At 57.5% G+C, this 13,079-nt stretch overlaps 2 protein-coding genes across 6 annotated transcripts in view; one reads left to right on the plus strand and one right to left on the minus strand.

The window, feature by feature from the left end:
• BAZ1B (bromodomain adjacent to zinc finger domain 1B) overlaps positions 1-6,498 on the plus strand; it is a 47,794-nt gene extending 41,296 nt beyond the window's left edge. For 3 of the 5 annotated variants that reach the window (XM_068210061.1, XM_068210062.1, XM_068210063.1), the window contains exons 18-21: positions 73-176; positions 714-1,030; positions 2,894-2,946; positions 3,570-6,498. In XM_068210061.1, the coding sequence (XP_068066162.1) occupies positions 73-176; positions 714-1,030; positions 2,894-2,946; positions 3,570-3,914 (819 nt within the window). In that variant the 3' untranslated portion in view covers positions 3,915-6,498. Of the gene's footprint in view, positions 1-72; positions 177-713; positions 2,817-2,893; positions 2,947-3,569 lie in introns of those variants that run through there. The other 2 variants (XM_068210064.1, XM_068210065.1) reach the window with 2 other exon arrangements.
• On the minus strand, positions 6,409-8,701 carry FZD9 (frizzled class receptor 9). Its single transcript, XM_068210073.1, has one exon. It carries the CDS (start codon positions 8,509-8,511, stop codon positions 6,757-6,759), a length of 1,755 nt encoding a protein of 584 aa, XP_068066174.1. The 5' UTR covers positions 8,512-8,701; the 3' UTR covers positions 6,409-6,756.
• Positions 8,702-13,079: the final 4,378 nt, after the last annotated feature.

Consider the following 13,079-nt stretch of genomic DNA (forward strand, 5'->3'; position numbering starts at 1 on the left):
CTCAGGGCTGTTACCTGAACCCCAAAGCCTGTAGCAGTTCCTTCCTTTTACCAACACCCTTTGTGTGGGCAGGTCCTTCAGACAAAGAGGACAGCGCGTCGCCAGAACCTTGAGCTGCAGAAGTGTGAGGAAATCCTCAGCAAGCTGATCAAGTACCGCTTCAGCTGGCCCTTCAGGTGAGGGCAAGTGGCATCTTCCTCCTCTGTGGGCAGGACTCGCCACAGGCAGTGTGGGGATGTGGGCTGGCTGTGGTGCAGCCCTGACAGATCCACCTGGGAGACTTAGGGCTCCAAAAGCAAGTCATATCTGGGAAGAAGCTGCTCCAGAAGAAACCACCGTGCTCTCAGTCTTCTGCTGGACTGAAGACATGGTGCCCTTCTGAGGTGGCAGGCAAGGGGCTGATGCAGGAGGTAGGTGTTCTCTACTTGCCCCCAAGATTTATGGAACACTGAGGGAGGTGCTGTGACTGAGGGAAGGTATGGACCTCTTCCCCATGCCTGAATCAGCTCCCTGGGCTCCTGTGCTCCCCATTCCTGTGCCATAGGGCTGATGTATCTGTAACATTGTAGAGGTATTGGTTGGGCTTGTTGCAGCACCGTGGGGCTACAGGTCAGGGGTGCCACAGGGGTGAAGGGGTGGCGGGACCCCACTTCTCTGCAGTGGTGCCAGGGTCAGCATTCCTTTCCTACCCCTGTGGCCCTTCCTTTTGGCAGGGAGCCAGTGACCTCGGAGGAAGCTGAAGACTACTTTGAGGTCATCAGCAACCCCATGGACTTCCAGACTATGCAGAGCAAGTGCTCTTGTGGCAATTACCGCTCTGTGCAGGAGTTCCTCTCTGACATGAAGCAGGTGTTCTCCAATGCCGAGCGCTACAACCAGAATGGGAGTCACGTACTGTCCTGCCTGGAGAAGACAGAGCAGTGTTTGATTGACATGGTGCACAAACACCTGCCAGGCCACACATATGCACGCAGGAAACGCAAGAAGCTCTCTGCCAGGTGCCAGGGACTGGAGGAGCAGGAAGGGGACAGTGAGTCAGAGCCCCTTGAACATTCCCGGGGGCGGAAAAGGAAGAAATGAGGGATGGGGAGGCTAGGGGGAGAGCCAGAACTGGAGCAGGCCTTCTGGTGCTGCCAGGCAGTTGGATGGGTTGTCTGGAGGGAGTTGAGAAGCAGTGGGGGCACTTCTCTATTAATCCAGCCTTCCCTTGAGCCCATCCTATTTTTAATTTTTCTGCAATTTCCTCAAGTATTTGGTCATCCATTGAGTGATGATGACTTCATGCTTCCTCCAAAATCTACAAAGCTCTTCATAAGTCTGTCCTGACAGGAAGGGAAGGTGGGAGGGCAAGGGGAGGGCCTGGCCAAGCTTGGCTGGGCAGAGAAACACCAGCCTGCTCCAGCTCATGCACTGTCGGTTTCCTGGAATGAATCACTTCCTTGCCTCTGCAAGCAGCCAGAGCGTGGGGACCGTCTGATGCCAATCATGTGAGCACACCAGCCTCAAGCTGGTGTGGGGGGGGGATCGTGCTGCTCCACAGAAGGACTGGGTACCATCAGGCCAATGGGCTGCTCAGGCTTGCCTGTGTATATTTATATGGTGTTAATTCTGAGCCCTGGTTCCAGGCTGTGTGGGGCAGGCAAGCACTTAGGTGTACTGCAGTCTGGCTTTCACCAGCATCCCAACACCACTGCTCTGAGGTGCTCCTGCTTTCCCCTCTCCTTGGGGAGCAGTCCCTGGAGGTCTCAGTGCAAGGAGGGCTCTGAGCTTGGCTCCCCACCTGTACATGCCAAGAGGAGGCTCCCTACTCACCTGGACCTGCATGCAGTCATGCAGCCCTTTGGAGTGCCAGCAGCAAACTGGAGAGTGTGGGTGTCTGCGCAGCCCAAGGAGAGCTCCAAGGCTAGGGGAGCAGCAGAAATGTGCTGTGTAACTTTTTAAATTAATTTTTTTAGTTGAAAGTGGCTTGTTTCTAGCTTTGATCTTGTACAAAGAACACCTGTAAGATACCCTTGTCTTGCTTTGGCACATGTACAGTTTATATAAAATCGTGTTTGCTTTATATTTTCCCCCTCTTTAAAACTCATTTTCCTACCAGTAAGTAGGAGAAGTTACATCAGGGGACTTTGTGGGGGGAGAGGGAGATCCTAGTCACTCTCAGCCACACTCTCACGACATTTCGTAGTAACACCCTTGTTCCTGTGCCATGGCCCAGGACGAGCTCCTGCTGCCCCAGATGCCAACTTTTCCTGAAGAAGAGGGTTTGTTTTCTCATTCTCTTTTCCTCTCCATCATGACAGGTTTGGATCGTACAGTCAGGGCTTAAACTTCTTATCCCAGAATTTGTTTTATGTGGAATAAATGGGCCATCAGGCTGTTCAGTCCTGGTTTTGTAACAGAAAAGCAGAAGCAGCTGTTGTAGCTCTTGGATTTGAGGAGAAAAGAATCATCAATTACAAATTGCAACCTAGTTTTGTGAATGTTTTAGGTTTGGATTTTTTTTTAACAGGTACTTGTTTTCAGTTCTGGACTGTCAATGACTGCAGATGAGGCAAGTTTCCAGCTCCTTCCCTCACCTCAGCCTCACTCCCTGCCCTACAAAATAGCACTGACATTTGTATCTCGCACATCCCTTCAGAGGCTGTTTTGTCTTGTTTCCTAGAGAACACTTCCTGCAGGTCCTACACAGTGGAACCTTTGGAACTGCACGTTTTCTAAAAATCAGTGTCATTTGGGGGGAAGGGGTTTCTGTAAAGGGCTGTACTTGTAATAAATTGGAAACTTAAGAATAAACATTATGTACTTGTGTTTGTAAACGTGGCTTGTGTGAGTTCTTTGTTGGTCCCTTTGTTGGTGTGGGATTGTCTGATACGGCTCTCCTCTGCCGTCCTAGAGCCACCACCAGACATCTCTGGAGCACAAATGGAGCTGTGGCGTAAAGGAATGGTGAGTCAGGATCAGATCAGCTTCTGGGATGGTGCTAGTGTGTTGTCGCCCTCCCCAGGGACAAGGAACAGAGCTACTCTCTGCCTTCCCCTGAAGTAGGGAGCAGTCTTTGTCCCTTTTCCCCTGCAGGGTGCCAGTGTAAAACTTGTCCTCTTGTTCCATTCAGGGTACCCCTGGAGGGACTACCTCCAGGTGATGGCGAGCTGGGACGTCTCTGCTCTTTGGCCCTAGCATGGCCTGACTACCCCCAAAGCCTCTTCCCTCATGTTGGGGTGTGTTTTGCAACCCGAGCCATGCTTGCAGTAAGGATTATTGCTGCTGTGTCCCAGGCCACTGTCCTGATCTCCAGCAACACAGCAGGGACAATTGGAGCTCCAAGGGCAGCATGCTGGAGCAGTGACATGCCAATGCTCATGACCACAGCTGTAACACAAAGGGTTTGGCCGAAGCTTTGCTTGCTTCTGCTGGAACAACGAGGGTTCCTGGGGTCTTCATCCTGCTCCTCACTCTGGATCTGAGCTGGGAGTGTTCCAGACAGGCCTCATACTGCTGGGCAGGGAAATCCTGATGGGTTTGAGGGCTTGAAGGCTCTCGGCTGTGGGCTGATGCTGTTTTCCCTGGAGAAACCTCCTCTCTCCACAGGAGGTGGTTTGGCTTGCTGGCCATGCAACAGGACCTGGGTGAATCTGAGTGACTCCAGCTGGGATAGTTACAGGCCTCAGCGTGGAGATCTTGCAGCAGCATCTGCTCTAAGGCCTTTTTGGAGACTTGTTTTTTATAGCAGGCCCTCCATGGCATCAGTGTCCTGTGCAGGGCTAAAAATAGCTGTCCTCACACCTGGCAGGGCAATGTGGGGGCTTGGCGGGCAGCCAGAGCCCTGCTATCACCATCAGCAGTCCTGCTGCACCTGCTGCCTTCAACAGACCCCGGGAGCTCCTATGATTGCTGGAGTTCCAGAGTGGCCTTAGGAAAACAAGACCCAACTTTGGCCCCCTGGGTTTCCTCATGGCTTAATTCTCAATCATTAATTAATATTCTGGGTAATGGAGGTTTTAGCAAATTCCCAGAGCACAGTGGCTTTTCTTTTGCTACTCAAACGTGGAGGGAGTGTCCATCCATGTGAGGGTGGATAAACTCCATGGCTCAGCAAATGCCTGGAGTGACAAAAGCCCACTTCTCCATGCTGAGCTAGACCAGGACCTCAGGGACCTCAGGATGTCCTGGCCCTGTTCGCACCAAGCTGGCAGCCCCAACTCACCCTCCACAGCCATCCCAAGCCAGGCACTGCCCTGTGGGGCCTAGGCACTGCTGAGCCCTACTTGTCGCTTGCTGGGGGTTTATTGGAGGCAGGTGTTTGGTGTTCTTGGGGCTGCTCTGAGGAGGATGGAGATGAGCTGCAGGGATGAGTTTGGGTGGGAGTCTACAGAGGGAGCCTGAGCCGCACAGCACAGGGTTGAAAGCGGCTGTGACTAGGAGCCAGCAGTGGGCCAGTCCTTCTATGTGACAGCTCCGCTTTGCAACAGGCTCTGCGGAGCTCTGTCCTGGCCATGCTCAGCTCTCAGGACTGGCAACCTCCAGTGGAGCCAGCTGGGCTGCTGGGGCCGATAGTGGGCAGTGGTGGGCGCCGGCGGCCCCTCTGGGGCCTGATAGCAGGGACCCGTTGGGACGGGTTATCTGGGTGAGTGCTCCAGAGGCAGCTGCTCTTTGGCAAGCACTGGGTGCTCAAGGGCAGCCTGTCCCCAGGGGTGCCGCCAGCCGGGCACCAGCACTGGGCTGCGTGCCTGGCACACAAGGTGAACCAAACGGCCTCTGGGCTTAGCACCCGGGGCAGAACACAGGGAGAACATGTGGCTCTGTGCCCCCTTCCCAGGCAGCCCCTGCCTAGAGCCATGCCCAGCTCCCCAACTGGACTTTGGAGCCTGTCCCTCAGCCAATATTGACTCTCCTGCCCTAGGTCACGTCCCTTTTCTCTGCCCAAAACAAACTTTCCTGTGGCAGCCAAGGGAGCTCCAGAGGCTGCAGCCCACCAGTGCTGGGGCCAGGTAGGGTATCTGCCCTAGCACCATCATCACCACCAGCCTGGGGAAGGGGCTGGATGCCCACCAGCACAGCCAGGGGTACCCGAATCTGTTGAGAGACTCTCAGTGTCCCCCCAGCGACACCACATGGGCACTGGGGGCTCCTTCACACCTTGTCCACCACACCAGCTCCTGAGAGAGGAAAAGGCTTTTCTCAGCTCAGTGACTCAACTTCTCCTGCCTTCCCGGCATCCCAGGGGTGGCAGGGAGCAGATTAAAGGTGCTTCACTGGTTCCACCATCACAGCAGCACAATGCCCTAGCACAACTCTATGGTGGGTGAGGGGTCCCGACCCCAGCCCTTGCCCCCACTCGAGCCAAAGTGGGGAGTCTTGCCCCTGTCCTCCAGCCACAGTTTGATAGTCTGAACCCTGAAGGCTTCATCAAATGGGGGCCAAGGGCTGTTGGGGTGAGCAGTGGATGCCAGGTTGAGTGCTGGAGAGAGGGTCCGTTGCTGGACTGTTGCTCCCTGGACAAGGGTCGACCCTCCCTGGAGTCCAGATCTGCCCAGCCTGCAGATGATGGACAAGTCTAAGCATCACTAGAGCTGTGTTGCCCCTACAGATCCTGCTTGCCACAGGTGCTGTGCTGCCTATGCCCCTGCCACAGCCCCCTGCCTACTTCTCTTCCCTAGCACTGGGAATCCCTGGCACATCCCTGGGGCCAGCCAGGCAAAACCGCCCTACCAAACCCCTGCAGAGACGAGCTGGCCCCTGCCAGCCCCTCAGGATGTCTCGGGGAAGGGTAGGCACTTCCCCCCAGTTCTGAGCCCCTGCAGAGCCACACTCCTGCCCACCCTATGTCCACCAGCCCTGGCTCCCCCTGCCAGCCCCACCAGCACCAGCTGAAGCTTGAATTTCCCTCCAGACAATGGGGAAGGCGAGCTGGGATTGTAACCAGAGTGGGAGATAAATAAAGCTGCCCAGAAGTTTCCATTACCCGCACCTCGGGCTTCTAGGGGGGACATCAAAGCTGAGCCCTCTCTGCCCCAAGGTCCCATGTCCCCAGACCATCTTCCTGGCTCCTGGCCTGCCCCCTCAAAGGCCCTCAGCCTGGCACCGAGGCTCCGGCAGCCGATGGCACCGACACAAATCGCCTTCAGAGCATGGAGTGGAAAAGATGATTCGTAAGTGTCATAGCACAGGAAAACCCTCCTCCTCCTCTTCCTCCTCCTTGCCGAGGGGGGGGACAGAACTGGCCCCAGGGAAGCCACGGAGGGGAACTGGATGGTGGCATCTGCTGCTACCATGCTCTTGCCAGACACAGAGGCACCCCAGCATGGCCTGGCATGGCCTGGCCCAACATGAAAGCCCCCAAACTGGAGTGGGGTCCCATGGGGGAGCTCTTAACCCCCTGCAGTCTCTGCAAACAGCACCAGGCTTGGATCAAATAACACATCCAGGGTTTATTGTTTTTTCCATTCCTTGCAGCTAATGATCAAAAAAAATTTAAAATAAATTACAGAATTAAATAAACACGGATGGATTATTCCTCTCCCTGTCCCATCCCCACCATCCCCCAAAGAAAGCGTTAGAAGAGTCACTGGATTTGGCAACAGCAACAACAAAACAACCTCTAGGAAAAAGCGGCTACTTGTCAGTGAGTGGTGCTGGGGGGGTCGTGCAGCCTTGCCCCTCTAAACCTGGGAGTGTCCCTCCTGCCGCCACACAGCCCTTGCCCTTGCCCCTTACCCGTGAGGCCACTTCTTCCGGTGTGGGGGTCAGGCCCCATCTCTACACATGAGTCGGGTTGTCCAGGTACGGGTCCGTCTTGGTCATGTGCAGCATGACTGTGGGGGCTTTGTAGTGGCAGTGTCCCCCGCCACAGCTGACCCCACTGCAGGGCTTGCTCCGCGTCCTCATGCCCAGCCGCCTGTTGCACAGGCTCTGCCAGGTCTGTAGCGTTTTAGAGCTCCACACCCACACCCCACTGGTGATGCCCACCACCAGTGACATAAAAATCTTTAGCATAAAGACAGCCACAGTGGGTACCGAGGCCTCAAGGGAGCAGTCGGTGGCACGGCGGCCAGGCAGGCGTAGGCAGCCATGCTCCAGTGCTCGCAGCATCCAGTAATCCACATTCAGCCGCTCATAGAAGTAGCAGACAATGACACAGGTGGCCGGGACAGTGTAGAGGATGGAGAAGACCCCAATCTTCACCATCAGCTTCTCCAGCTTCTCTGTGTTAGTGCCACCTGTCTTCATGATCTTCCGGATGTGGAAGAGGGCAACAAAGCCAGTGAGGATGAAGGAGGTGCCAATGACTAGGTAGCAGGAGAGGGGGATGAGGACAAAGCCGGTCAGGGCACTGATGTCCATGCTCCCCACATAGCACAGCCCCGTGAGCTCATCCCCTGCCACCTTCCGCATGGTGAGGACGACAATGGTCTTCATGGCTGGAATGCCCCAGGCAGCCATGTGGAAGTAGCTGCTGTGGGACTCAATGGCCTCATGTCCCCACTTCTTCCCGGCAGCCAGGAACCAGGTGAGGGTGAGGACAACCCACCAGAGAGAGCTAGCCATGCCAAAATAGTAGAGGATGAGGAAGACAATGGTGCAGCCTGTGCTCTCCAGCCCCTCTTGTATGATGTAGAGCTCACCGTTCTCCCTGTCACAGGCAATGTTCTCAGCCCCAGCCACAGAGCGGATGATGAAGGCCACAGAGTAGACATTGTAGCACATGGAGAGGAAAATGATGGGCCTCTCAGGGTACTGGAAGCGGTGGGGGTCAAGCAGAAAAGTGAGGACAGTGAAGGCAGTGGAGACAAAGCAGAGGGTGGACCAGACAGCCATCCAGATGAAGGCAAAGTCCTTGTCCTGCCGGGACCAGTACACATCCACCCCAGGGGAGCACCTGGGTGCGCATGAGAGGCTCTTCTCCACGTACTGGAACTTCTCAGGATTGTCGCAAGCCCCCAGCTCATTGGGTCCCCGTCCCTCGGTAGCGGTGCCAGGTGGCCAAGGCCGGGGGGCCACAGGCAGCATCCCCTGTCCCTTGTGCGGCTCAGCAGCTGAGGCATTTTCAGGGGCCTCCATGCAGAGGGCATTGGGGTCATTCTTGGTGGGCAACCTGCCACAGTCAAGTGACTCAGGCCAGCCGAAATTGAACTGTTCCATGATGGGGACGCACTTGTGGCGGGCCTGCTCACACATGGGGCGGCAGGCAGGGATGCTGGCGCTCACCTGATCGGTGCACATGGGTGCGTAGAGGGAGCAGAGGAAGAAGCGCAGGTGAACGTGGCAGCCGTACTCCACCAGCGGGGCGAACTCGTGCAGCTTCAGGGCGGCCTCACGCTGGCTCTCGTGCCCCAGCAGGTTGGGCATGCGGGTCAGGTTGTACCCGATCCCCCGGCACATCGGGATGTCCACAGGCTGGCACCGCGCCGCGCGCCCCCGCGGGCCCTCCAGTCCAGCCAACTCCAACCCGCGACCGCCCACTCCAAAATGCCACAGCACCCACAGGGCCACCCGCAGCCGTGCCGCCGCCATCGCCCGCCGCCCGCACCAGCCCCGCGGCTGCTACAGCTCCGCCATCGCCCGGCCACGCTGCCCCCGCCGCCACGGGGCCGATCGCTGCGGTGCTGGAGGCGCCGCGCCGGGGCAACCCCCGGCCCCGGCCCCGGCCCGCGCCATGCGGCGGCGGCCCCCCCGAGCGCCCCACGCCACCCTGCGCCCGCCGACACCGGCAGCACCCGCCGAGCGCTCCCGCCCCGCCCCGCCCCGACGGGCGTGTCTGGGAGGGGGGCGGACGGGACGGGGAGGGGCGGGGAGGCGGGACCCACGCCGGGAACCGGCAGCGTGGTCTGCGCGCAGCCCTGAAGCTCCCCGGAGCTGGGGACACGGGGGCGGGGGAAACGCAGTCACACACCACACTCACAGACATGCACACATACGCACACGTGCACAAACAGAACATTTACACAGGTATAGTTACACATGTGCGCGCTCTCGCACACACTAATGAGCACTTGTCCCTGTGCACACACACGTAACACACACACTGACAGACGTGCACACCCTTCCACACATCTACATACACGCATTTGCACACCCTAACGTGCACATGCCCACACACTATCAAACATAGTCACACACCAAAACACACACGCAGATATCTACACACTAACGTGCACACGCACACATGCATTGACACACGTGCCCATTACCGTGTGCATGTCCGTGTGTACACACACATACACTCACATGCACACGCCCACGCACACGCCGACAAGCACAGACAGGCTAACACACACACACACACACACACACACACACACACACACACACACATACAAGCACGCACATACACTAACGTACACGTGCACATGTACTCAGAGACAGACACACGTGCACATCCAGACACCACCAGCCAGGCCCCGCACACCACCACGGGCATGCACTGGCACATGTGTGCACACAAACACCTGGGCACAGGATCACACGTGACCTCACGGATGCCCAGACCCGCAGGGTGCTGCCAGGCCCCCGTGTGCCCACAGGGTGTGCGTGAGCAGCTGAGCACACCTGGGCATACCCCAGGGCTTGATGTCCCTGGGGGGGGACCCTCTCCCCGCAGGGCGACGCCCCTCAGTTTGGGAACACAAACTGCTGCTCTGGTGCCGCCGCTGAGAACTGAGGAACTCACAGCGCATGGCACATGATGCCTGTACCCCTGGGGTTGAGCACGTGGTAGAACAGTGGAGACTCCGGGAAATGCCTCAGCTCCAGTGCCCACAGCACAGGCCAGGAAAGCCGTGTCCCCGGCTGAACGACAATTCAGGGCAGGCACAGGGCAGGGGACAGCAATGTCACTATAAGGCCAGGGCAGCTCCTGGCAGGTGGCATAAGTCTGGGGGTGGTCAAGCCGGGGATGCCAGACCCCGAAGTCCAGTGTCCCACTCACAGGGTGACAAATTACATCCAAGGCACGGGGAGGTGTTACAAACACTCTGGGGGTGGCAGCACCCCTGAGGACAGGCTGTGCTGCCCAGGCCACCGTCACAAGGCACAATCAGCAGCCCCCCACTCCTGTGACCTGCTGATCCCAGGTCAGCCCAGGTTGCTCTGTGCCATCTCCAGCACCCCTTTTAGAGCAGCTCGTCCACCCCGGGGTGAATCCAGCAGGGTCCCTTGAGTGTCCTGTGGGACATCTGGCATCCAGTGCCTGGCTGGCGCCAGGGGGTCCGGGCATTCAGCCATTCCTAGGCATTCCCATAGCTCTGCGACTTCTTTAGTAACAGCATAACAACCTGTCAGCATGGCCCCATATCACTGACACCCACTGTGCAGGATCCAAACATCCCGGTCCGGCGCTATAGGGAAATTCCATGGGAGCTGCTTATCAGCCATATAAGCAGGAGATAAGGCGTCACCCCGGAATTTCCCTCTAACATGGGGTGTCTGCACAATGGGCTCCAGGGCCCTGCGAATAGGGTTATTGGGGATTATTTGGGATGTTGGGATGTTTGTCACCTTGGCCACCAGCTCTGGGGTGTTTCAGAAATCACCGTCCCATGTGCCCAGTGACACAAAGCTGCTTCAAGGGGCTTCGTGATATGGGTTAGGGCCACATACTCTAAGAAATGGCTGTTTGGGGGAAGTTTGCGCTGTGGTGCAGTCCTGGGGACAAATTGTCACGAATGGCAGAGCAGCAAAGTGATGGGGATGGAGGTGGCACCTGCAGTGTGCTGGGACCTTTCCTTGGCTCCCTCATCCCTCCAACCCCTAGACCCAGGGCATGTGTCCTGTGTGAGGTGAGGGACCCAAGGCAGTCACTGCCACCACTCCAGGACACCCCAAACACAACTCCGGCCACTGAGGCTTCCCTTCAAGGAATTGATTCCTAAGGAAAGCTAGGAAGCATCACCTGGAAAAGCTGAAACGTCTCTGACCCAGTCCTCGCTGCCCAGTGAGGGGCTTGCTCTGTGTCCTCATGCCCAGCCGCCTCTTGCACAGGCTCTGCCAGGTCTGTAGTGTTTTAGAGCTACAGACTAAAGCTAGCATTTAGATGGGTGGTGGGCACAGGCAGGGGCTGGATGAGACCCGGGGTCCTAGCCCTACCTTTCTGGTTCACCCCCATGGGTGCCCTCCACCTGGACAATGAAAGGTTAAAGGGGGAGGGGGGGGGCAGAGGGCACAAAAAAATATATTTTAATTTAATTTTGCTTTAATATGTAAAACTGTTGCTCTTGGCTCCTATTACTGCAGCTTGGCCAAGAGCAACACAGGGATTTTTGGAGTCAAGGGGCTTCTTGTAGAGGTGCAGCTGCCCCTAACCTCTGCCCTGCAGCTTGGGGTGCTCCTCCCTCACACACACACACACCCCCCCCCCCTCCCCCGCCCCAGGTACTCCACGGGGTGCCCAAGCCCTGCCTGAGCCCCAGGGATCTTCCCGGAGCTTCATCTCGCCCCAGAGATATGCAGGGGGTATCGGGAGGTACCACCAGCACCCCAAGCCTTGCCTTTGCACTGCCCCACTGCCTGTGCCTGATGGAGAAGTGACCTGTCCCTGCCTGCTCGCAAGCCAGGGGAACGCAGGGACGGCGGGGAGGGGGCAGTGCAGGAGTGGGGACATCCCAGCCACGCACAGAAGCCGAGATCTCCAGCAGGTCTGGGAGCCCCACAGTGAAAACAAGAACCCCAGGTACACCAACACAGAGATTTATGGTCTTGGAAGTGACCCTGCGCTGTGGATCCAAGATCAATAGCAGAAAGAAAGGGCTCTCAGAACTGCTCAGGAATCCTGCCCGGGAAGCGGCCAGGCAGGCGAGCGGGACGGATCGCCGGAGCCCGGGAGCCTGTGGTTCCTGGCAGAGCTTTGCCCCATTTCCTTTCTTCCCGTCAACAGCGCCTGAAACCTGTGCGAGAGCCTCGGCAAGGGGAGGGGATGAACGGAAAAAATCCACTGGCTGCCCCCCGGATACAAGGGGCTGCAGCAGTGCCTCTCTGGCCAGCCATAGCAGGGGGGAGGGCGTCTTTCTGGGAGGAAGGGCTTGGGGGATCCTCTTGGCACCAGAGATGAGGACAGCCCTGGTGGGAGTCATTGAGGGGGCACTGGAGGTAGTGGGGGTGGTGGAGCAAGGGAAGGGATGGTGGAGCTGGGGAAAGGGTGGATGGAGCAAGAGAGGAGGCAATGGATGTGGGGAGAGGGAGGGGAGAGAGGATGGCGAAATGGAACTGGGTGAGTGATGGAGTAGGGAAGAGAGTTATGGAGGTGGGGAAGGAGCAGTAGAGTAGAGGAGGAGGGGATGAAGCTGGAGAGGGGGGCAACAGAGCCTGGGAGAGGGTGATGGAGCAGAGAAGGGACTGATAGAGCTGGGCAAGGGAGCAGGTAATCCAGGGCAGTGATCCAGGGAGGAGATAATCGACTTGGGGAAGGGGTCAGCAGGGCAGGGGAGGGTGTATAACAGCAGGGGATCGATCAGAAGATGGAGTTGGGGAGTGGGCAATGCACTTGGGAAGGGGGTGGTGTAACTGTGGCAGAACTGTGGGTGCTACTCTGCCCAGCCTTGACCAGGGCAGTAGGACTTGTTGCAGGGAAGGTGGGGGGCTCCATGCCATCACTGCCCTTGCCTCTGACCTGACAAGCCCCCAGATCCCCAGGGGTCCCAGTTCCCACTAGTGCCTGGCTCGTAGAGAGAGGCAGGGGCTGAGGCAGGAAGAGGAATCCACCTTGCAAGGACAGGCCATGTCCATGTGAGCCAGGGCTCTGGGCACCCTGTGCCCTACCTGCCAGCTTGGAGGATGGAAATGGCACAATCCTGCAGGGATCTGGGAGGGATAATTTTCTTTTCCTGAAGAATTTCACAGGATTTGCTGTGCAAAAGGCCAGTGGCTTCAGTTTCAAAAGGATGCCAGTGCCAGGCGGGATGGGCTAGTGAGCAGGTGGAGGGGTCCATTCTGGGAGCAACCCATGGGGCTGTGGGCTGGCACCCACCCAGCCATAGAGGCAGATTACCCCTGCCCCAGCCACCATCTTCTTGGGGACACCAGGATCACCACGAGTGATCCTCAAGCCCAAGTTCCTCCTGCCCCAGGCACAATCCTGTGTGATGCCA

The sequence above is a fragment of the Anomalospiza imberbis genome, chromosome 20, assembly GCF_031753505.1.
Source record: "Anomalospiza imberbis isolate Cuckoo-Finch-1a 21T00152 chromosome 20, ASM3175350v1, whole genome shotgun sequence".
Classification (NCBI taxonomy): Eukaryota; Metazoa; Chordata; class Aves; order Passeriformes; family Viduidae; genus Anomalospiza; species Anomalospiza imberbis.